General features: G+C 43.0%; 2 protein-coding genes and 2 non-coding genes across 9 annotated transcripts in view; all 4 read right to left on the reverse strand.

Annotated features, from left to right (window-relative positions):
• Positions 1-208: 208 nt before the first annotated feature.
• Positions 209-2,625, reverse strand: tomm20a (translocase of outer mitochondrial membrane 20). The gene is made up of 6 exons (XM_033612753.2): positions 2,429-2,625; positions 2,082-2,128; positions 1,906-1,987; positions 1,489-1,631; positions 1,117-1,187; positions 209-812 (listed from the first exon to the last, which is right to left on the reverse strand). The coding sequence occupies exons 1-5, from the start codon at positions 2,550-2,552 to the stop codon at positions 1,143-1,145; spliced, it is 441 nt and encodes a 146-aa protein (XP_033468644.1). The 5' UTR covers positions 2,553-2,625; the 3' UTR covers positions 209-812; positions 1,117-1,142.
• Positions 926-1,059, reverse strand: LOC117248828 (small nucleolar RNA SNORA14). The gene has a single exon (XR_004500940.1). It is a non-coding gene; the product is annotated as a small nucleolar RNA SNORA14 (small nucleolar RNA).
• LOC117248829 (small nucleolar RNA SNORA14) lies at positions 1,312-1,446 on the reverse strand. Its single transcript, XR_004500941.2, has one exon. It is a non-coding gene; the product is annotated as a small nucleolar RNA SNORA14 (small nucleolar RNA).
• Positions 2,626-3,953: 1,328 nt separating the features above from the next.
• The window catches only part of arid4b (AT-rich interaction domain 4B), a 48,430-nt gene continuing 28,138 nt past the window's right edge, over positions 3,954-24,245 (reverse strand). For 3 of the 6 annotated variants that reach the window (XM_078176158.1, XM_078176159.1, XM_078176160.1), the window contains exons 8-23: positions 24,042-24,183; positions 22,698-22,777; positions 18,233-18,309; positions 15,996-16,304; positions 14,219-14,313; positions 14,004-14,101; positions 13,517-13,715; positions 13,177-13,382; positions 10,162-10,344; positions 9,099-9,183; positions 8,805-9,012; positions 7,427-8,659; positions 7,160-7,270; positions 6,754-6,978; positions 6,392-6,538; positions 3,954-5,557 (exon numbers count right to left, since the gene is read on the reverse strand). In XM_078176158.1, coding sequence (XP_078032284.1) covers positions 5,406-5,557; positions 6,392-6,538; positions 6,754-6,978; positions 7,160-7,270; positions 7,427-8,659; positions 8,805-9,012; positions 9,099-9,183; positions 10,162-10,344; positions 13,177-13,382; positions 13,517-13,715; positions 14,004-14,101; positions 14,219-14,313; positions 15,996-16,304; positions 18,233-18,309; positions 22,698-22,777; positions 24,042-24,183 — 3,550 coding nt within the window. In that variant the 3' untranslated portion in view covers positions 3,954-5,405. The remainder of the gene's footprint in view (positions 5,558-6,391; positions 6,539-6,753; positions 6,979-7,159; positions 7,271-7,426; positions 8,660-8,804; positions 9,013-9,098; positions 9,184-10,161; positions 10,345-13,176; positions 13,383-13,516; positions 13,716-14,003; positions 14,102-14,218; positions 14,314-15,995; positions 16,305-18,232; positions 18,310-22,697; positions 22,778-24,041; positions 24,184-24,245) is intronic. The other 3 variants (XM_033612943.2, XM_033612940.2, XM_033612944.2) reach the window with 3 other exon arrangements.

Consider the following 24,245-nt stretch of genomic DNA (forward strand, 5'->3'; position numbering starts at 1 on the left):
CTGATACAAATCTTTTCTTTCTGTGGCTTTTTTTAACCTTCAGGAATATTTATCCTTGATTTCTGCACTTTCCCATTCATCCAAGTGACTCTCCAGCTCTGAGCAGACAGAAACTGCCCACACTCCACATTTCAAAACTGTAAATGCTTTAATTTTTCCTGTGCATTGCTACTGCCATCTACTGGTGAATGGAAACTCAGAGACTCAGTGTCTTTTCATGTTTTATTGTAGGATTTTACACACAAAAAAAATGTCTAGGTACTAAAGACCGGAATATAAAAATAACATTTAACTGACATTACAAAGACAATTTCAAAAACTTGACAATATTCCACAAATAAGTGCTCTGTTTAGTGTAGGCACTTGTACATACACTTCATATGTTTATCAACTGCGCAGCAATATGTAAGAAATCCTTTACATACCTCTGTTTTTTTATTTAGTGCATGACTATCAACAAAGCCCCCAAAATACAGCATGTGATTACTTTGGAGGGAATATATTAGAATCAACAGATGGATAGAAAACATGAAATCTGGTGGAACAAGATTAGAAAGATGGAATGTGTTTAACATTTCCCAGAAATATAACCTTGAGGAAGTTCTTTAACCTTGGAGTAATGTGATAGAGGGGATCATTGTTTTCTCGTGTCCAAAGGTTGAGCTCTGTCATAATCAGACTCCGCAGTCCCATGTACCAATCAGTACACACACATCAGTGCCTGAAATCCCTTCACGGAATAGTAAAAGCAGATTTCCAGCTCGCTTTCATTCAGTGTCATTTTCTGTCAAAGACTGAGAGCTGATGATTCACTGGAAAACAGAAAATAATATCTTTTAGCATCATACCAAAAAGTGTATATCACCAATTATAAAACAGCTTATGCAAAATATTCTCATTGCCAACCAGTTATTTATGTTGGCATATCTGTCTTAGAGGTGAAATAACCAAGAGCGACTGACAACGGCTCTCAGCTTTGGATGATTCTAAGGTTGATCTTGCACCCTTTCTTGTCCCAGAGACAACAAAACGCAACTGGGGGGTTTACTAAGGATGCTCCACAACAACAACAAAAAAACAAATTTTAATGAAGGACGCCTAGCAGGAAATCCTCACCTAGCAGACTTCCATCTCACGCACGTTCATTCCACGTCATCTTCTGATAAAGACTGAGAGCTGATGATTCGCTGAAAACCAGAAAATAACACCTTTCAGAGGTTGTGCCAAAAAGTGTATCGCACCCATTTTAGATCAGCAAAACTTTCTTTCTCACACAGGACATTAAAATTCAACTGTTTTTAATGTTGGCATTTCTGTCTTAGAGGTGAAATAACCAAGAGCTACTGACACACGGCTCTCAGCTTTGGATGATTCTAAGATTGATCTTGCACCCTTTCTTGTCCCAGAGACCACAAATAGCAACTGGGGGGTTTATTAAGGATGCTCTGCAAACCACACTGACATTTTACTGGTGTATGAAATCCTCACCTGGCTAATGGTGGGCAGTTTGGTAAGCAGCATCTGGAAGACTGGAGGCGGCAGCGTCTGCTGGAGCACCTGAAGAAGCTGCTGTGGTTGACCACATACTGCAATGGCATTGGTCAGGTGGTCCACACCTTTCTCAAAGTCACCTGGAGTTAGGGTTAGAGAGGTTTAGAAAACTATTTAGACACGAGGAAGTGGATGAACAAATTGAGACAAGAGGTGGAGATTGGTTGGAGATGGCACAACTGTCCTTGAGCCAAAGTGGTGAAGCACATGGAGACAGTAAATCTAGCACGGCTTTCCTCCATTAAATATTAAGGTTTTGTTCGAAGTGCTCTCTAAGCTTCCTGTAATGTGTATCATGCACACAAGTTTACATATTTGATGTATGAATAACCTGTGAACAGACACGTGGCTAACCTTGTGACAGGAGCTCCTCTCCCAGCTGGATCTCCTCGAGGAAGAACTTCTGAACAGCTTCTGCATCCTTCAAGTCAGGTAGCTTCAAAGTCAACGGTCAACATGTCAGACATGCACATTTAGGCCTCGGTAAGACACAAAAATATCTTAATTTGATGGGTTCACATTTGTCCTACCCGTGCCAGTCCAGACTTGTCACTAGTAACCGTTTTCTTTCTTCTACCTGCGAGACAAAAGTAGCATTAGATTGTGCTTATGTGTTGCTGTAACTTTATACACCAGGAAACACGTGGGTACAAGTTTTACGGTTAACTGTTTCTTGCACGAGTTCCTGCGACATAGCTGGGGAAAATGTGTTTAAGAGTAAATATTAATACTCTCTACGCCGTGTGTAACTGAAAAAATGAACATATTACGACTTTTAATACAGTGTCCTTGCGGCTTATTCGCCACATGGAAGCTAACGTGCTACAAGTTGACTGTTGAGCTAACTTCCTCCGCTCCCTTTAGCTCAAACACTTACGTTCGCGTAGCTTTTCCTTGAAGCGAGGGTCACTCCGTCGCTTTCTGTCAAAATAAATACAGTATGCGATGAAAAGGGCTCCACACACCCCGGCAACTATCGCGCCTGTCCGACCGCTCACCATATCTGTTCATAGACTCGGCACGCAGCACGCTAGCTAGCTAGCAGCTAGCTTGCTGCTAAGGAAGTGCGGAGAGGAAGTACGTCATCATGACGCAGTATACGTCAAGCTTGCTTCAGGGCCACAAGTGTATGAAGAGTAAAAGCCATTAAATATTTATCGATAATATATATGTATATATAAATTGTGTACATAATATTAATGTACGTTTGTTTCTCCATAAATAAATTGAAAAAAATATTTACTTTAGGACCATTTAGCAACTTAATTGAGCCATTCTTTAAGTGAAAAAATTAATACAAAATCGTACAATGATCTGATACAACCTCAAGTACTTAATTCATTAGAAAAAGAGTATTATTGGCAAAAAATGCACATTAAGTATCAAAAGTAGTAACAATGTATTAAGTTTAAACAACTTTTAAATTTTAAGTTTGTGTACTAAATACTATTGGTTAGTTAATCTTTGACAGCACATCCCATTTTACAAGTTCATGTTTTATTTGTAGAAACCTTGAGGACAAACTCTTGCACACAGTCACCATTTGCCTGTTGGTCCAGTTACCAAAACGTCCCAATAAAAAAAAGTACGTATTAAAAGTAAAATGTCTGCGTGCAATTGAGGAAAAGTATAATAAGCTAGAAATGCTCAAGGTAGAATTACCTCACTATTGTGCTTAATTTGAGCAAAAGTTACTTTCCACAACTGACGGCAAGAGACACACTGAATACTTCACAAACTATGGCATTTATTTCAAACAGAGGCTTCTGCTTTGCTTACATTTTTACAATAAATTACACAATGACCATCATCAGATGAGCCTAATAAATACTATTGAGCATTTTTCAATAAGCCCCATTACTTTCTCTTAATCTATGATCCAGACTATTTTCCATATACAGGTTCATACAGCTGTAGCTTCAGGCCATGTACAGGTTGGAAAATAGTTCAGCCTCATCCAAAACCACCATTTTTCTCTTAACAAGCACAAGCTATAGGAAAAACAAAACAGAATACAAACTAAAGCAAAACAGAAAAATTAAAAAAAGGAAGAAAGAAAATAAGTAAACTGATGAGAAGAGGCAGAACAAAACAACATAAATGAACTCAAATCTGTCCCTACGAGAGAACTAGAATGAGGACAAAGGGGAGAACAAACATGCTGTAACCCTCAGTATTTACACTCAAACTACAGTTAAAACCGTAAAACTGTCTGTACAGAAAGGTACATGTTATTAACAGTGCAAGATATTAAATAGCTTGACTCAAAACACTTCTCAATATACAAATGTATAACAAAAGCATACAATTACTTACAAGTGCCAAACAAAATGTAACTTCAGGTTATCATACAGTCGGGGGGGGGGGGGGGGGGTCTATACAAAGGAAACACTGGAGATGTCTTCAGAAATGTATACACATACGTCACTTTATGATATAAATGCACATTTACAATATCTTTACCTTTAATCTGGTCATAGTACAGGAAACAGAACCAAACAGTTTTTGGTAGGGATGAGTATGAGAGGAAGCTGGCATGTCGTTTTTGATCGTGAGTAAAATTAGAAAGATGCCAAAAGGGTATGCATTGCATTATTAAATGAAGCAAAAATAAACTAAATTAAATAACTTCATGTTTGATATTAACACTGCAAAATGTGGGATTCGGCTTCATTGGTGCGTTCTGCAGTACATGCTGTGAATACCTCCTATGGCTGCCTTCACTTTAACTTGATCCAGTTGCAAATTTTCACTCAAGATGATAGGATTAAATGGGTGATGAAAACATAATCAAATAAAGCAGATGGGCTTTTTAAAAAGGCTGATGAACTGGAGTAATGACATCACTGGATTCACCACCTCCATCATTGCACATTTTATACTGCCAAACTTAACAGTCACACCCAAGCTGGATGAGTATTCAGTAGTAGATTACAAGTGATCCAGTATAGGAGTTCTGCTTTTACAATTATACTTTTTAAATATCACCATAAGTTGATAAAAACCATTGTTACCTGTTGGACTCAGCCCTTCACTGCCTGCTCACTCATACAGCATTCTTCAGTCTTTTGTAAGGGACACATTATTCCAGCTGACTCTGATTTGAGAACAGGATCAGGAAAAAAAAGTGCTGTCCTTTCTCAAAGTGCCCCACAGAAAAGAACAAAAAGGCACTACAGTATCATTCCATATGCATCCACTGAGGCTGTCAGTGGACCTATGATGGTCTGAAACCCTATCCATCAACACCTACAAACATGTACAGGACCACACTCCTGTACGCGAGAAGAGCATCGTCAACCACTTGAGGTTTAACCACATGAAGGCCTTTTGAATGAGGGTGGACAGAGAAACGTGGCAAAGTTACATTTTCGTGCGCTCTTGATGCCAATGTGGCAGCGTTCCTCTGAATTCCCCGTGATAACATGGCGAGCACAGGCTGCGCCGTGTAGAGCTGTGAGGACAGAGCACAGAGGGGTCTTCACTGGAAATCATCCCTTACCAGTACAACTTTATCAAATGGAAACAATTATTGCTTGCAAAAACAATTCTTATAAATGTTCAATTAAGGAGAGCGCAAAAGACAATTTTGTATTTTTTTTTTTGACAAATTTCATCCCCCTACACAATCTTCATAAAAGTGCACTTAAGTGCCATTAGCTTGCCAAGGAAACAGTTGTCAATAGAAAATAGTGCTTGTTTCTTGTTTTTCTTTTGTCTCTGGTCTGGATTTTGTGCCCCAGTAGTTACAGTATGTAGGTTGACTTGTCCGTCCTGTCGGAAGGGAATGGGGGCGGGGACCCCGGGGTGCTGGTTAAGTGCTTAGTGCGGTGGCTTTTCGCTGGTTCATCCTGTCACCTGCACTCCACTGATACCCCAGAGTTCTGAGACGAGGAGGATGAAGATGACACCGGGGGGTCAGCCAGTGTCAGCATGACTGCTGCAGTCAGTGAGCTGGAGGATGGGGAGGAGGAGGAGGAGGATGAAGAGGAAGCAGCCACAGTGCCTGCAGAACAGAAACAGGATAGGGTACTGGTCAGATTAGAGACGTGTGGTTTAATGGTGCAGTGGTGTTACAAACTTAAAGTGTAACTCTGGTATTTTTTAGCTGGACCCTATTTTCCCTTTTTTTTGTGTCTAAGTGACTAAAGGGAACAACAATTTTTGAAACTGCAGCACTGAGCGAGAGGGCTCCAGCTGGCAGCAATGATACAGGCAGCAATGTGTTCCTTCGGACAAATAGAGCAAGGTCAATGTGCGTCCACTAAAATTTTTATTTTTGCTACTAACAGGCTGGGGTGTTTTTTTTTTGAAGTGGACAGGATCCCTACAGAGAGACACCTTTTTGTTTAAACAGCTCCAAAATCAGTATCACCAAAGCCACCAGACTCCATCTACAGAAACACTAATTTTATCTTCATAAAACACACTTCATTCAAAGTCAATAGAAACAAATTGAAACTCTCAAAGCTGTCCTGGTTCGTCTTTTCATTGTTCCAACAATCCCCAACTCTGCTTTGGTTGAAATGAACCCTGAATTCACCAAGTTAGATGTGAAAATATGCTGGCTCTATACATGCTTAAATTACTGATTATTTAAATGGAGTCTGGTGGGTTTGATCGATGGGGACATCAGGGCTGTTTCTGGTAAAACAAAAAGGATTTTACTATTATGAAAAAGTCTGTCTCCGTAGGGATCATTTCCATAGTATTGTTAGACACTTATAATAACAATCTGAGCCTGTCTTTGGCAAAAACAAAAATACTGAAGTTTCTCTTGAAGAATATCTAGTGCAACCCAATCTAATCAACAACGTTATGATCAAAAGAGCTGACTCACTTTCCCGTTCTTTCTTCTTCATGCGTTTTCGTCGCCTGTCGATAGAGGCCACCTCAGACTTGAGGGAGAGGTAGTGGTTCCTGATGTCCTGCAGCTTCTCTTGAAGAAACGCAATCCTCTCCAGACTGCTCATCTTTTCCAGGTCAGCTAAGTGGAACGGAAATAACGTATTTTAGTATTTCAGGGTTAACAGATCTTAACGGCATAAACATATACAAAAAAGTGTTGCTAAATTAAAGAATCAATTCACCCAAATAAGAAAATGTATCTTTTTAAATTAAAAAAAAAAAAAGAGTTAATGTTGACAATTTAATTCTCAGGCATAAAAAAACGAAAACAAATGGGTCCGATGTGACACTCACACATCTGGAAGCTCCACTTGTACACACGTGGTGACCTTCCATGGTTGTCTCGATGCTGGCTGTGGTCGGCGTCACCCTGCTTGTGATACTTATGGCTCGAGGGGGGAGATCGTCCGTGACACTTGGGCAAAGTGGCAGCCTTCACGTCTGGTGTGTTGTTCTTTGAGGCAGTTGATTTGGCAGTGCCCTCAACAACGGACTGGTCTTCACTGTCACTGCTGTTGGCTGGGGGAAAGAAGGAGAATGATAAAGTAACATCTCATTCCCTTTCTCACCTGAAATCTGATTTAATAAGAGGAGATGAGTGAATATGAAATAGAAATGTTGTGACTGATAAAAGTACTGCTTGCTTTGGAAATGGGAAGGCTATCGGGGTGTCAGCAATTCTATCTACAGCTCTCCTCACCTGTTTTCCTATTCTTTTTGGGAGGCACACCTAGGCTCTTGCGGTTTGGCTTGTGTTTCTTTGAGGCTCCACCTGTCTGTGGTTCTTTCTGCCGCTTCTGACTCACAGACGCTACAAAGAAAATGCAAGAAGACGGTGAGGGAACAGGCGGACTGTGAAATGAGTTGTCAGCATGTATTTCTTTAGTATTCCATCTCGAGGAAGAAAAATGAATTCTGTCAATGAAAAAAATTCACAAGATCTGAGTAGATTGGCTATTACTTTTACCTTTGGACTTCTGCTCACTCTCCTGTTGGCTGCTGCTGCTCAGCTCGAGGCTGCAGCTGCTGCTGCTGTTGCAGGAGAGGCTGACATCAAACACCTTTGAGGGGGAACCTGCCCCCTCGTCCTGAGGGAGGTCTTGCAGCTCCCCACCGATACTCTCCACTTCCACCGTGCTGCTGTCTGTCTCACTGCGCCCCCCTGCCACTTCCTCTGGTATGGGTCCCTGGGGAAGAGCTTCAGAAACCGGCTCTGAAGGCAAGGCAGGGGGTATGGACGGCGGTGGGGAGGAAGGCTGCACTGTACCAGAGTCTTCCACAGCACTGCCGCCTCCTGAGGGCGACTCGGGCGTTGTCGGTGGTGTGTTGAGCACAGAGTTGCTGCCGCTGCTCGGAAACTCCTGCAGCTTGTCGTTCTCCATCTGCTCCTCTGAAGCTTCGTCCTCAGGTCCAGCATCCTGCTCAACACTCGGCTCCTCCAGACATTGGGGCACAGGTGGAGGAGGGGAATTGGCTGCCTCTGTGTCAGAGTCGGAGAACAACTCTTTGAGAGTCTTCTTCGGCCACTGGGCCTGGATGCTGGACCACACATCCTTCTGGCCTTTAGAACGGACAGCTGGCCTTTCCTCTGCATTCCCAGACATTTTGGCTCTCTTTTCAGGAATCTCCCAGAAACCAGCTTGTCTACCACCTTTGGTCTTCTCCTTCATCCCGTTGTACTTCTTGGAAGGGGAACCTTTGGTTTTTGGCCGGCTTCGCTCACTCTCCTCTGCCTGGGACTCGGGCAGCGCTGCACCCTCATCATCTGAACTGCTGCTAGACGAGGCGCCCCTCTCCTCCCCGGGACCCGCCGCTCTCTCCTCCAGCTTCCTTGGAGAGCCTCCAGGCAACCAGTCGGCACTCCTGGTGCTCCGGGTCTTAGCTTTGGATTGGCCTTTCGGGGTCTTCTCTGCCGCACCGTCAGATTTCCTCTTCCTGCTGCTCGCCTCTCCCTCCAACTCCGGTTGGTTTCTGCGCTTCCCAACGTCGGTGCTCTCTGCACCAACTAATTCCTGGTTCTTTCCTGAGACTGGAGAAAGTTTAGATGCTTCAGGAGGGGTCCCGCTCTCCCAGCACTCTGATGCTTGCGGGGGATCTGATGGGGGCTTTCTGAGGCCGCCTCTGCAACCAGGGCGATCCTCCTCATTATGCTCTCCCTCCTCATCCTCGTGCTCACTTTCGTCTGTGGACATCTCAGAGGCTGAGGTAAAGGAGACAGAACTTATGTTAGTTTCAGCCGTATATCAACAGGCATACATACATACATACATAAACCACTTCAGAGTGACACAGTCCTAAACTGCTGTAAGTGTGCATGAGGACTACAGGCTAATGAGTGTTGCTACCTTGCAGGCCATTGAGGATAGAAGTAATTTCTATAGACTTGACTGGAGACTGCTGAGTCCCTTTGTCCTCACCCTCGTCCATCTTGGAAAAGACATCCTGACTCAGGCCACATTTGGAGCGTGGGAGGCGGTTAGCGTTGGGCGAAGGGCCGAGGACGTCTCTGTCATTGAGCCTCTCCAACCTGTCTCGCTCCCTCTCAGCTTTGTTCTGTCAGGATTTAACACAGTCAGTGATTCCCTTCATCACATCAAACCAGGTTTAAGTTGATAAGTTGCCACCCTGCAGACTCATACCTTTATCTTTTTGCGGTGCTTTATTTTTGGTACATTCTTATTGGCGGGGCGCACAATCTTGTCAGCTTTGATCCATTCATCATATCTAAAACCAAGTACAAAGACAAGAGACAGTTTCATCATTCAGATCTTAGAGAGGAGCGTAGAAACATCCTCTCACACCACCCACCACACAGACACCTCTACTGTCTGACCCCGACATGTTGCTGTGACACAATAAGCCTCAACAGCAAAAAGGAAGGAATCCCATGGTGTTATGTGGAAAAAGACAAACCTTTACGATGAGGAAAGAAACAATATTAACACCGACCACCACACAAATCATATTCAACAGAGTTCCGACAGTACCAAGGGTGCTACTTGGGGGGGGGGTCGTATGAGGAAAATGAAAAGTTTCACGACATCGCACACGACAGACACAATGCAGAGAGAACATCCCACTGTCTTTTATAGAGTGCTAGAGGACCACACAACAACATTGAGACAATGGAATGCTATTTGCACTAGTTAACCTCTGTGTCATGGTACCCTAACACTCTACTTAACACTGCATTAACCCTGACCCGCTGGGGAGGGGGGAGAGGGTTGAGAGGTAGAGGTGAGTGTAGAAGCACTTTGATTGGCCTTTCAGAGATCCAGAGGGTAGCTCACATTAAAGTATCTTGTAGGAGCTAAAGATCGTTTACTGGTTGGCTATTTCCAGAATCAGATTAGTTATAAATCAGCCTGTCTGTAGATTTAGTTGAGAGACAGACAGCTGGGGGACAGACAGACAGGGGATTCAGTCAAAACTGAGTGAGGGAAGCTGAGGAATGATCCACATCAACCCAATACTCAGTTCTGTTTCTGCCACTAGATGGCCCAGTGTTCTCCATAATCAGAGTACTGACCATGGGACTGGATACGGTGAAGCAGAATTGTGAGGAAGGGATGTATCTGTTACTGCTGAGGGGATACCCATGTAGCGGTGATCCCTTGAAGGTTAAGAGATGTCTTTTTTTTTTTTTTTTTTTTTTAGGGTGAATATAGACGTTAGGTGATTTCTCCCCAGGTCCTGTCTTACCTGACGTTCCAGCCACAGTAGTGCACCAGGTAGAGCACCTCTCCCCCCTCCACGTCTGCCTCTTTCACAGTGGCCTCGTACGTCTTCAGATTGCGGCCTCGCCCATACCTCACCTGCACCTTCATCCCCGGGGGGTAACACTCAAACTCCTCCCCTTCCTCCCCCTCCTGACTGCTGTCATCCCTGCAAGAAAAACAGTTCAGCACTTCCTGGCCCTAGGCTGCCCCATTGAGCACCACAGAACCCCACCCACAGCCGCCCACCCAGCTCACTACCTGCTGCTAGGAAGCTTGCTTTCTAACTAATCTGCTCCACCCTTGCCTTCCCTGTCCCATTACAACACTAGGCCCTTTCCTATAAAGAAACATAAACTTCCCATTTTGCCCTGCCTTATCTCCTCTCCAGTGTAACCCACAGCAAACTGCAGTATAAACAACTCGTCATTTACAGTGAGCCAGTCAAAGAACAGTACAGTAAATAAAACATTCTTTCATGGCAAAAATCAATCATCTTGCATGGGGAATAACTCTACTGTTAGGCTGTCTAACCCTATGTCCACACACAACAACAACATACTTGGGATTCTCACTCACACACACACGCTATAAGAAACAAAAGCAGCCACAAGGAGGAGCTAGTGGGAAACAGTCAGGAGATGTCGAAGCTGGAGGGGATACGGGCGGTGCAGGAGTGCCAGTAAGTGGTTTAGGCGCAGGGGCCACAGGGGCAGGTTAGCACGGCAAAGCACAACTTGGCAGGCGGCGCAGCAACTTAAAGCGAGACTACAGCGCTGAGAGGAAGCACCAATTTGGTCTGCTGCCACGAGAAAACAGCTACAACACGGTGCTCCACACAATCCCTCTCATACCTAACTGCCCAGAGCGAGTGTCTTCTGCTGGCAGCTCGAATTCAACACACCACAGTGAAGAAGATGCACTTCTTTGTGCAGCAGTCCAAGTGTGTTACCACCCTAAGACCGGGGACACACCACACTTCAAAATGCCAACTGATTTTAAAAACACACTGCACATAATCAATGCCACACACCGTTTCCACCCCAGAGTGCTAAATCACAAAGGAATCACAAACAAGCACAGGCAAGGTTTCAAACACTGAGATATAGCACATTTAGAGCTGCAACAAATAGTCGAACAGTCGGGCCACAGAAAATCATTTCAATCAAGTCATTTTTCAAGAAGTTCAAGAGGTTATTCCAGGTTCTCAAATGTGAAAATGTGCTGCTTTGCTTGGTCTTACATCATAGTAAAGTGAATATTTTGGGAGCTTGGACTGTTGATTGGACAAGACAAGACAACTGATGGCCTCATCCCAGGCTCTAGGAACATTTTCATACCGATTAGTCAACGATTAATCAAAAAACTGCCAGTAGATTAATCGATAACAAAAATAATCACCTAAACAAATTATCCCAAAGAATCACTTGAGTCAGAACTTCATCAAAACATGCACAACTTCAATCAGTCTGCATTATTATGCACCGAAACATCCACAAAGGAAGGCCGGAGAGTCAGTCTATGTGGGCAGCACACTTCTCAACAGAGCAGTTGATTAGGCTGATCAAGAAAAAAAAGGTAAATAGCACTTAGGCAGTAACTTAACAATCACTGTCAAACAGGACTTTCCTTCTGTGTAATTAACTGCTCTCATTAACATAAATTAAAAACACAATTTTCCTATTTAAGCTCCTTGTAAACCAGGTCTCGTTGGCTACACGCAGCCTGCGCTGCTGGAATGACAATGTGATCCGCACACACACCGCAGGTCCAGATTACAGGCTGTAAACACTGAACGGGTCTGATATCATCAGGAAAGATCAGATCAGATCAGCCTGCAGGTTGTCTGCTGTGTGAATCTGTAAACCCTCACACTGCCGTACCGTCTGTGAGGACCACTGATCCTGACAAAGCCAAAGGATCAGAGAACCTCCCGATTGTCAGAAAGTCCGCCTGCGATGACAATCAGCATGATCACAGTGTCGTGAGCCCAAGGCCACTGGTGATAAAGACTACAGAGAGGGGGATACTAGGAGCAACAGCGAAAGATAAGAACATCCTAAAGTTGCACATAAAAAGCTGCTGTTGCGGTGTTCTCCAGCCAGTCCCCAGTAGCCCCAACAACCTCAACAAAAGTGTCAAACTGGAGGATGAACAAACAGGTTTAAAATAGGCAGCAGAGAGCACTCATCTGGATGCTCTGAACAGAAAACAAATGCTAACTGAGACCGAACATCCAACTACCCAGAACTGTTTTTCATTCTTCAACACACTGAGAGTCATTTTTTCCTCTAAAAGGTTACTGCCTCTGAAGCACTACCTTGCATCTAATGTGCTAATGCATCAGTGACAACACTCACACACATGGAACATTTAATAAAGCTGGACATCAAAAAGCCAAAAAATGACAGAAGACAGAGGAGAGAGAGAGAGAGAGAGAGAGAGAGAGAGAGAGATCAGGAAAGGGCGGTCAAACAATCCCAGCGAGAGAGAGAGCGAGAGCGAGAGCGAGAGCGAGAGAGAGAGAGAGAGAGAGAGAGAGAGAGAGAGAGAGAGAGAGCACAGCATGACATGCCAGGTGAAAGGTAGCAGTCAGGCTTTGGTGCTCTAAGATGTCTCTGCCAGCTGATGCCAACTAAGCCACAAGAAATAATAATAGCACAGAGGGCAGTGGGTAAGAGCTTAGTTAGAGACAGAGGAGAGAGCTCCCCTCTCTCTGGTTAGCAGGTAAAGGTGGATTGTGGGTATACTGGGTATTAGTGTCATTAAGGTCAGAGGGGTCGCTGCTCCTCATCTGCTAATGGTCGTTTAGATTTTTACAGCCACTAAGGAAAGTGAATGCCTCAGGTCCATTGGTCTGCTGAAATTTTGAGCTATTGAGGGTCAGATTGAATATTAACACAGTTTCGCCATGCAGGAGCTCTGCACGGAGCTTGTGTTTGTGCCATGAGGATATATTTTACCACCCTGGTGGAGGGACCATCCTTTTCAGACCACCTACCCAGAGTTGTCTTTGCTCTCCTGCTCCTCGTCATGCTCCTCCTTCACACTCTCCGCTCCGAGGCGAGCCGTCGACGAGCCCTCGTCCGCGTCTCCCTTGAGGGGACTGTCGTCCTCATCGTCATCTTCGTCGATTCCACTCTCCTTTCCTTCCATTTTCACTGGTTCAGGCTCCATTTTGTTTTGGGTCGTCTCAGGTTTCTCATCCTGTGAGAGAAGGATTAGTTTGTCATGATGAACAAAGACATCTGGAGAAATTAATCTAATGTAAACGTGCTGTTTGGATAAATATCAAACAAAAGAAAAAAGATTTGAATTAAATAGTGTTTCGGAAAATGCACCTTGCAGACTAGAGACTGCGCGCTACAAGGTTCGCCGTCCACCTGGGCTTTCTGCTCTTCTGAGCTGGAGGAGGTGGCAGGTGTTCCTCCAGCCTCCCCCTCAGGTTTCACCTCTCCCTTGGGAGCCTGCTTCAAAGGGAGGTCCATCCTGAAGGTGATGGCAGTGGACGTGCAGTATTCCTCAAATCCATACAAGTACCTGGGTGATAAATCATTCCTCATCAACATATCCTGAAAAGTCTAATTTTACTGCTTCTCTCAAGGATCTACTTGGAACTGCTAAAACTTAGTCTTGCAAAGATAAAAGCTTCATTAATTCTTGAGGAATTTACAAAAAAATACTACAAATTACGTCCATATGGACATTAAAGGAGCTAAACAGACTACAAACTGCATGCCTCTGTGAAAAACTACACAAACAAAAAGCTGCATCTGCCGAGCACAGTTAAAAGCTTTGAGGAGCTGTGGAGACAGCGCCTGTACGTACTTGCGGTAAGCACATTTGACATTGTAGCCAGCGGCTGAGTTGAGCACGGGGATTCCCAGATCCTGATAGACTTGCTTCCAAACGGAGCCGCTTTCAATCTGCTCAAACACGGACAACAGAGGAAGAGACAGATCCCGAGTCAGTAAACATCAAACGAGACAAGTGTGACCAAAGTCATGCTACGCTGCTACAACTGCTGTCAGAGTGGCACATACGTTGTCAAAGCCTCCCAGTTTGTGCACCAGCCTGTAGAGCTTGAACAGGTTCAGGTTCCTGTAGCCCAGGACAGGCCGTTTGTTGATGGGAGTTCCTGAGGACGAGAAACACATCACAGGTTGAGATAGTTGACACACAGATACAGGTCAGCTTAGAAATCTGATAAAAACGGCTCATTAATCTGAGTTGTAGCATTTTATTCTTTAACTGTTAACCTTTTATAAAGCTTTTTTTAAGCTACCTGAGTTTGTTTTTCAGCTTTGTCGGAGGAAGTATTCAAATCCTTTACAAGTAAAAGTCCTGCATTGAAATTTTTACTTATTTTTACTAAAATTTTTATCAGCCCAATGTATCAAAAGTAAAAGTATATATAATGCAGAAATAATAGTGTTATAAGAGAGGAGAGATGGAGATAGTTTTTAAGGGAAAATTCTCCACCTTCTTAGTGTTGATGGTAAATGTAGTCAGTTGTAGCAATAAATTGACCGGAAAAGCTGAGTTCGCAGCTGCAAGAGCTGTTTTTCTTCATGCATCCAGCACTGTCATTTAAAGAGACAGTGACGTAGTTGGATGCAAGAGGAACAATGGCTTGGATTTCACCCCTGGGCAGCCCAGGATCATGTTCTAGATGCCGCACCAGAACAAGATGCCTTTGTTTTCTTTGCTTGTTTTTCAAAAATAGTTATGATACCAACAATGAAGATGGCATCTCCAAATATGAGTGCAGAGGATGTTATGCACCAGGATATATTTTACAGTGTTTTTTGGCTAACTCCAATATTCAGCCATATTCGACCCAGAGTATACCGCTAAAAAAAAAAAAAAAAACAGAAGAGAGAAGCTAAAGCTGCGGCTGCATAAAAGTATATGGCCGGCAGGGGCCCTCCAGAACCTCTGAGCTGCCGAGAGCAAATGGCGTCTGGTGGTGCCTTTGCGCAACAGAAACTGAATCATTCTGCTGCAACCAATTTCAGCGTGGGCAGTTTTGTTGGAAGCTGTCACCGAAGCAGGGAGAGCCCTGATAAAGCCTGTGTGTGTGCGTTACTATGCATGAGAGTTTTACTCCTCAGTTGGAAAGAGGCGTACTGGAGACCTCCTTCAGGATCCTGAAGATTAACTGGAAAAGACAACCAAGACCAGCGGGGCAGAGAGGGCAGATTACCAGTGAGTGAGTATTGATTTTTATTTTGTTACCTGCAGAATTAGAGGAGCGTCTTAGAAACCTCAGCTACACTTTTTTTTTTTAAGCAAACAAAGTAATAGCTATAGCTAGTAGTTTGTGTGCAATGCATCCTGGTACATGTAGGCACTGCTGGCATGGCCCCCCAAGCAGGAGAACTCTGCTTTCTCCGTCAATAAAGCACCTACTTAGGAATTTATTGTTTCAGTTGACATTTACCATCAACACTAACTGGACATCCACATAAAAGGTGGCGAGTTTCCCCTTTTAACTATTTTATATATTTTTTAAGTTGTTAAATAAACACTTTAATAACAGTAAATCATACTTTATAATCTCATCATATGTTTTTGTATTAAGCAACCAGAAAAAGTTGTCAAATAAACAAAGTGGAGTCAAAAAGTACAATTGACTGTCAAGTAGAAATTCAAAGTTCAACTCTAAAGGCTGTAGGGCTCATGAGATACATGGGGGGCAGAAAGAGACAGAGAATGAAACTAGCAACAGGTACTTAAATTCTAAAGCTGAATCTTGAACCTTCAAAATAAAAAGGTTGTTTTGAAGAAGCATGAGTTGTATCTGCACTCTGGGCTCACCTCTGTCTTCCATGAACTTGTAGAGCTGCTGCAGAAAGTTCTCCCGCTCCTCTGGGAATGGCTCCACTTCCTCCTGCAGACAGGAAACAAGACAGTTTGAGATTCTTGTTTTACCTGGGAGGTTGTGGGCATGAGAGCATGTGAGGGCTTCTGCCTCTACCTCCTCCTCTTCGCCACTGGCGTCCTCCTCCTGCTCTCCCTCTTCCTCTTCCTCCTCATCCTCGCTGCTGGAACTTTCTTCTTTCACTTCTGTCTTCCAGGTGCTGGGCACGACAAACTGCTGCAGGAACTCCAAGGCGGCGTCCAGTGCTGTCAAACACACACAGGAATAATATTGCATATTAACCACACCTGACAAGAGCTGCCTGAATCATAATTTAGTAGAACATGAGGCCATATTTTAAATGTAAGATGACACTTCTTTGATTTAAACCTCATAACATCTGTCACAGGGTGTTTTGGAGGGCTTGAGGATGCTGGGTGTGCAGGTGTAAGCCCAGTACTGAAGCAATCAAATAGTGAGTACGTTTACATGCACACTAATATTCCATTATTATTCCGAATATGATACGGGTCATGTAAACAGCATATTCCCTTGGAATATTCCGAATTAGCCCTCATTCCTAATGCAGTTTTTCCTGATGAAGACGTGAGATATGCCAGTTCTTCCAGAATTCTTTGGACTTGTTTACAGTGCATTCAGAACATGCAGCTGAATTGGTGTTTTTAACAGTTTGCGACACACAGCCTGTTGCCTGTCTACAGTCAGCTCTGTGTTGTCATGGATGCGTTGTACACAAACCAACTTGCCAACAGTTTGTAAGGCTGATGTAGAAATACATGCCCAAAAGGACAAGCCCACATTTTTGGTTGGATGGAAAAACACATCTACTTTAAAACACTGCAAAAGACCTGGATATCAACAGGTTTTGGATATGCAATGTAATATATTGGTATCGAGAGACTAGGTATTGTCATAGATTTTGGATATCGTAATATCATAAGAGTTGTCTTTTCTCGGTTTTAAAGGCTGCTACCAGTGCAGCGATGTAATTTTCTGAACTTAGCAGACTGTTCTACTATTTGCCTTTACCCACTTGGTCAATTATATCTTTATTAATAATGAAGATCATTTACAAAAAAATCTCGTGAAAGTATTTTGTGAAACAATACATCAAGGTATTTGGTAAAAAATACTGTGATATTTGATTTTATCTGAATCACCAAATATAACGGGGCCTACCCCTCCAAGAAGGAGGCTGAAGGAATGAAAAAGAGGAAGCCTGTGTTAGCAAGGCAGAACAAGTCTGCCACTTCTGGAAAACTCTGGAAAAAAATCCAATTTTGATGCAAAGAAACAAATCATACAAGCTGCTCATGCCGTTCCACTTTGCCATATTTTGATGTGATAAACGACATGTTAGGGCACGTTTACTAAAGTATGCACGGCCGCATGTAAACATGAATATGAGTGGAATATTTATTTAAGCCATGTAAACACCTTAGAAGGAATACTGTGTTTTTGGATTATGGGAAAGAAAAAAAAAAATTTGCCTTGAGACTTTTACTGCGGGAAACCAGAGCATCTTCAGACATAAAACTGTAACTGACAACCGATACTGGTTTACAAAAGCTAAAAAAAAAGAGAAAGTTTATAAAAGAGTTATTGCCATCCTAAAATAATACACCCATATACAAAAATAGGACAGTATAGGAATACATCTTGACATAAACATGAGAGAAAGCAGCCATGAAAGAAAAGCAGCATGAAAATCTGTCAGGAGTGTTTGCAGTGACGCAGAGCAGCCGGCGCATTCAGCCACAATGTCACAGGTGGCTTTAAGTAGCATCTAACCACCTTGGCAGATGCTTGTCTTACGCGTTTGTAATGCGGAAAATATCACAGTTGTGAGTCAACCACCTGTGAATACCAAGACTGGGATAATACAAAGCTGCTGCCTAACTGTAATTATGAGAGAGTGAGAGCTCTGCAGCAGAAAAACGGGGGCACTATATAAAAAGCCTGGTGAGGACTTCAAATAAAAATAGACTCGACAGTTGACAGGAGCTCTCAGCCGCTGCATTCCCCAGAACCAAAACAAAACTTCTCTTCCTCAGTCTGTCTCCCTGCGACTTACTCTGCGAGCGTTTTTCTGCCAAGTGTGTCAACACAGACCAGCCCACAGATGTCGGTGACTGGGTATGTGCTATGCACCAGTACTGTAGTTTTAACTCACCTGGTTTGAGCGCTGCGTCGGCTTTTGGAGGACAGTCGCCATTCATCTCGCGCACGTCCTTCCGCAGCACCGTGTAACTGCCAAACAAAGAAACTCTGATTAATATGTGCCACAGAGGCGACGTACAGTACTCAGTGCTAGTACATCAAGGTTCAGCGCTTTAGTGTGACGCCAACCCAGTACGTAGTGAGCCAACCAAAATATAAGCTTGTTTTCCCAAAACAAATGTATGACTATAAAAACGGCCCTTGTTAATTAAAACACTGGCAGGGGGAGTTTTTAATCTTACAGCAGCAATAACAACCTTAAAACCTGGGCAGACATGCCTGCATTCACAGCCTACTTCCTTACAACATCCCTACAGCAGCTGGGCAAAGTGTTGGTGATTTGGCAGATAGATGGATCAGTGGAGCTTGTAAGCTGAACGCAGTCAGGGGCTTGGCGAGTGTGCCAAAGAGACGATTTGCTGTGGTATCTGTAAACAGCTGAGCTGATCCAATGACTAGATTTGTCATGGACTTTTCTGTGTGGAAATGTGCAAAGATTATTCTTCATTGAGACGAGCAAAAAAAGTCTGCAGCCATGGCAGCTTTGTGAGGCTGCACTTATAGACACAGCTGTGCTTTGAGCTAAATGCTAACAACAAGGCACACTAACAATGACAACATGCTGATGTTTAGCAGGTGTAGTGTTTACCATGTTCACCAACTTAGGTTAGCGTGTCAGCATGCTAACATCTACTTATTAAATAATCACCAAAGTCATTAAGATTAATCTTCTGGGGACCATGAATGCCTGTATGAAATATTATGACAATTAATGTTGGTTAGAGATGTCAGTATGGGCCAAAGTGGTGGATCAACTGACTGACCGACATTGCCATCCATAGACAGGATGTCTACAAGTATCAGACACTTAAGTTTGAGCCATTGTTTGTAAAATAACATATGTTTCATATCTAAGCATGCAGCTAAGTATAAAGGAAAGTGCATAGGTGGTTGCAGAGGTAAGCTTTATGTAGGAATGTGGTTATTAGAGTGAGTTAGGTTAAACTACATTTTGCCAAAAGCTAAGTGCAAATATGAAGTTAAAAGACAGCATTCTGTTTAAAGATTTGAAACATCAGAAATGTGGACTTTCACACATCTCATTTTGACAAAAATAAATTAAAAGACGGATAAATTAAATTAGATAAAATATTAGGGGGCGTCCAGTAGCTCATCAGGTAGAGCAGACATCCCATGTATAGAAGGCAGTATCCTTACTGCAGTGGCTGTGGGTTTGATTCAAGCCCGTGGCCCTCTGCTACATGTTGTCCCGTCCCTTTATCCCTGTCAGGCTTAAATAATACTGACCTATTATTAAAGGCAAAAAGAGAGAGTCAGGCTACGCTAAAAATATAGAGTGCTGCAGAAACTCATCTTGAACAAAGTTAACCCTTTAGTTGATTAATCATTACAAATCTGGTGTTGTCATCCCAATAAAGCTGAAACAGCCTTAGGTCACTGCTAACTGGCTACTATTGAGTAAGCTAATTATTGAATTTGCTGAACTAAATGAGCTGTAGTTTCCACATATATGCTACAGTTTACATATTTACAGTTTACACCTCTAGACCAGCTTCCTCTTCATGTGATTTGTATGGCCTTTATTAAATCAGGTGAGACTAGTGTATTTCATTTCAAAACATATAACAGGATATAAAGTAAGAATAATATACTTCAGAATACATTATATATTCTAGTAAATGTCCTAGTATTGTTTAAACAATTGTGAGTCTTAGTTGAAAACTTACAGTGATCAAACTGTCCTTTTCTGTGTACAGCAATAACAAACAAGTTTGTCAGTCGGCCAAACGAGGACAAAATAGAAACGGCTACTGTTTCCATTGTTACCATGGTGACCAGATCTAACTAAATAAGAATAACCACTTCCTGAAAACTCCCGTCTCCCCTCTGGATGTGACCTTGCTTTCCCTAAAAAAAAAAAAAAAAAAAAAAGAGTTTCCAAAGCCATTGTTTTTGAAAGGCAACGCTGAATGGTTATCACTAACAATGCCAAAGTCTGCAGAGGAAAGGGAACACTCTGACCCCGGCGCTGTGCGGGAAAAGGTCACGCGGCTTATGGATGTGACCCCTCTTCAAACAGCAAATCCCACAGAGAGTGGCACGTTAAAATAACTCTGTGATAATAGATGAACAGAGGCTGACATAAATGATAAAATGTAGAATAACAAACAATGACAAGAGGAGCTAAAGGAAATGGTGCAGCGCTGTAGCAGCTGTAGCATTGCTGAAGAACAGACAGTCTGAAACTGGTGTTGATGCATGTGAATATTTTCACAATATTTCTCAGCAATGGTTAAATGTGGTCAGCTCTGTTAAAAAAAGCTTTGTTCTCTCTTTGAAAATGTACAAACTTGCAAAACCTGTGACAGATCAAACAGTAGCACAACATAAAGAGACAGGATCCGACTGCTACATCACATCACACATGATGAGTAACAGTAACCATATGCACTTCTCAGCTTTGTTATTCCCTCTGCAAAAAAAGCAAAAAGATTGGAGGGAAATCTCATTAACGACGTTATAGATTTTCCGACTTCTTACATTATTATTTGTTGCACCTACCCGTGGACACACTGTGCTGATTTCACAAATTGCTACAAAACAGAAAGGAAAACCGCTACAGTGCAATTTAATTTGGAACAAAAGCCCTCACAGGGTGCACATGTTCACAGAGGAAATACTTCACAGGTGTATGACTTCCAGTTCTACACTGATTTATCATCTCCTTATCTTATCTTATCCCTCTCATCGGCTCAACCCCTCACCTGACTATTTTTTCTGAGTTACGCAGACAGTCTTTTAAGGAATGCAGACTCAAGGCTGCTCCGTCATCAGTAGAATTCAAACAGACAGAAAACTACACTTTGAAACAGTGAGCAAACGCCAGATTAATTTATATGGAGTGTGGGCTATGTGTCTACCCACATACAGAGAGACTGCAGTTACAAACCACCAGCTGATTGCAGACTCCTGACAGGACTTATTCCTCTCTCTGCCACAGACAAAACAATCTGGCTGTGTGGTTCCATGCCGAGGGCAGGCTGCAGGGAAGCTACACTACCTTACCTCACCAGTAACTTACAGCCTGAGGACAAATAAAATAACACAACCAGGGAAGACACACTGCATCTGAACTCTTGTTGGAAGACCTGAGGTGATATTCTTTTAAAGCTACAAACAAATGCATAATTAATTAGTTAAGATGTGGAGGTGTCATCAAACAGAGCTCCTTCAAATAATGTGATAATACGGAGATTTGTCATGAGTGGGAAGTTCACATCACATTACAATAAATATATAAAAGGCAGGAAAAGTAGCACAATATTTGCAAATACTATTCTACTGTGCAGCCATATCTTACAATGTGCAAGCACTGCCTCTGTCAATGTACAAAGCAGTGCTTCTTTTTTGCAAAGGTTCACTGCACATATATATCATTACAACACTTATTCAAAGACTCCTGTTGGAGATGTTTTACACTAATGCTGGATGATTGGTTGATTAATTGACTTAAAGAAAATTAATCAAGAGCTATTTGGATAATTTATCAAGTTACAATGCCAATCATTTACCTGTCACAGCTCCTCAAAGAATTGCTAAGTTTAATGTGAGGTGAATACGCCTTCGTTCTTTTGGCTAATCAGTAAGCAATGCTAAGGATTAACTTTGTGCAGTGCTTACTTTTTATTCATTACATAATTAGTTAATTCCTGTAGAGCTCGCCTCCTATTTAAAATAAAGAGTCCAGGTGACGAAAACTGGTTAAAACACTGAATAAAGCCTTTTCACTGAAAGTGTTTGGCATATTCAGAGAGGGGCTGCTAGCCCACCACATGCTAATGTGAGCTCACTGTTTCTCTGATTACTTAGGATTCAGGCATTCAATAGGTTTGTACCAGGAGTGGAAAAATCAACAGAGGTCTCTTCCTCTTCATAATGAACATTATGGACCCATTATAAACCGTATAACACTGACTAAAGCAGTTTCACGTAAAAAAAAATGTCTGTTTTTCCAATGTTGCTCATCACGGAGGGGGAACTAACTATAGTGGCCGATGCAAAAACATGAATGACCCTATCTGGAGCCACCTACTGAAGACACATGCTGGTGCAACATGGCTGACTCTGGGCACAAGGACCCGCTCCCTATGTAGATATAACTGGCTAAATCTAATGTAACAAAATCATGATGATTTTTATTTTCAGGTGATTATACACTAAAGAAAACACACTTTTTATATTATCTAATTTCTGCCAATATGTCCCCCTAAATCCAACACACTGGACCTTTAACTGATGATGTTACGGCAAAAAAAAATCTACAGATTATCACCGCTGCAGCCGTGCTTCACACATGGTGCAAATGTGGTTTTCAGTTTTCATTAGTGATGACTCACAATTTTCCATCCTTGAAAGAGCGGACGAAAATGTTGTCCTTCTTCACAGTCACGTCTTCATGGCAGTCTGGGGAGATGACCTTGTTGCACAGAAACAAGAGACAGTCAAGAGGTCAGATGAGGTGGTACTGTGTGTGTGTGTGTGTATGTGTGAGACAGTAGAGGAAGGGAGGGGGGTGCTAGCGTATGAGTCAATGACTAAAGTCGTTTCAGCAAAAGGCCATGCTGATGGATTACAAAATATGCTGTCTGCGAAACAAAGACAAACAAGCGAGTGGGATGAAGAGCGATGTGTAAGGCGTGTGCACCCACTCGCAGCATGTGCTGCTGCTGTTTACTGGAGTTGAGGAGCACAACAGTGGGAGTTGTTCCTATGCCAGGGTCTAACCCACAGGAGGCAGCACTGCCATTATGGAGATTTGATTTCCGCCAGGATTCTTCCTGCTTGCTTCTGCTCTCTCTGTATGTACAGCACACACACACACGCCAGCAGGGTGGATGCTTTTACATGAACACTATGACTCACGTTAGCTGTGTGATGCCATTTCCCTCTGTGACACTTCTGTTACAAACGTGGAGACCAGTTTTATTTTACCAAGCCACAGGAGAGCACACTGTTTGTAACATCCATGTATCATTTGTTGCCTAAGACATCTACCAGCGTACTAACTCCACCCCTCTGCCGTACTGTCCCAGTGTAAACAATGATAAGCTACTGTGTGATGCACTTCTCTTGGCCGTCACAGGGAGGCGGCATGGAGCTCAGTCAACAGCAAGCCAAGAACAACAAACCCTGGAGGCGGGGCCCTGCTGACTACACAGTTAAAGGGACAGCTTTCCCCACCTTCTCCCATTCTCCCAGTTCTACTTGTAACACTTACATAAACAAACAACGCCTGTCACCATTTCATAGCGTGCTAACAGTGGCTGAGAGTTAAGGGTGGGTGGAAACCAATGGATTGGAAAATAGTGAAAACATCAGACCAGTGTTGATTCTGCACACATCGGGGAGAACAAGCCAAATCTTTTTCTTCCAAAATAAGAGTTGTGCTTTCTGGAATTCCTCAAAACTAAAGATGACAGGCAGCTACTGCAAAAAAAGTCAGTCTCATTATGAGAAATCAGCTGCAACAACATGCATATTTCCATCATTTCATGGTGGGTGAATTATAATGCAATAAGATAACCCTGCTGAGGGCTGAGGTTACATAAGCAGGCATTTAGATGAACTGGCACAATGCTGTGAGTGTAATGGAAGACCAGCAGCAGCAGCAGCAGCAGCAGCAGTCCCTGTTTCCTCACAGAGATGGAGCAGAGATCAGTGAAGGAAGACTATGAGCTCACCAGAGCTGGATACCACGTGGTCTTCTTTTTGTCCCCGGTGGCAACCCCCTCCACGCAGACCACTTTGCCGAACAGATCCTCATTCTGCCGCTGGTCGCTCTCCTCTTCTTCGCTGGAGGATGAAGACAATTCCTCTTCTTGACTGTGGGAGGAAAGGATATTTGACTCAACAGACTGCAGTTTAGAGAGGTACGGTGAGCATGT

Source organism: Epinephelus lanceolatus, chromosome 17 (assembly GCF_041903045.1).
Source record: "Epinephelus lanceolatus isolate andai-2023 chromosome 17, ASM4190304v1, whole genome shotgun sequence".
Lineage (NCBI taxonomy): Eukaryota > Metazoa > Chordata > Actinopteri > Perciformes > Serranidae > Epinephelus > Epinephelus lanceolatus.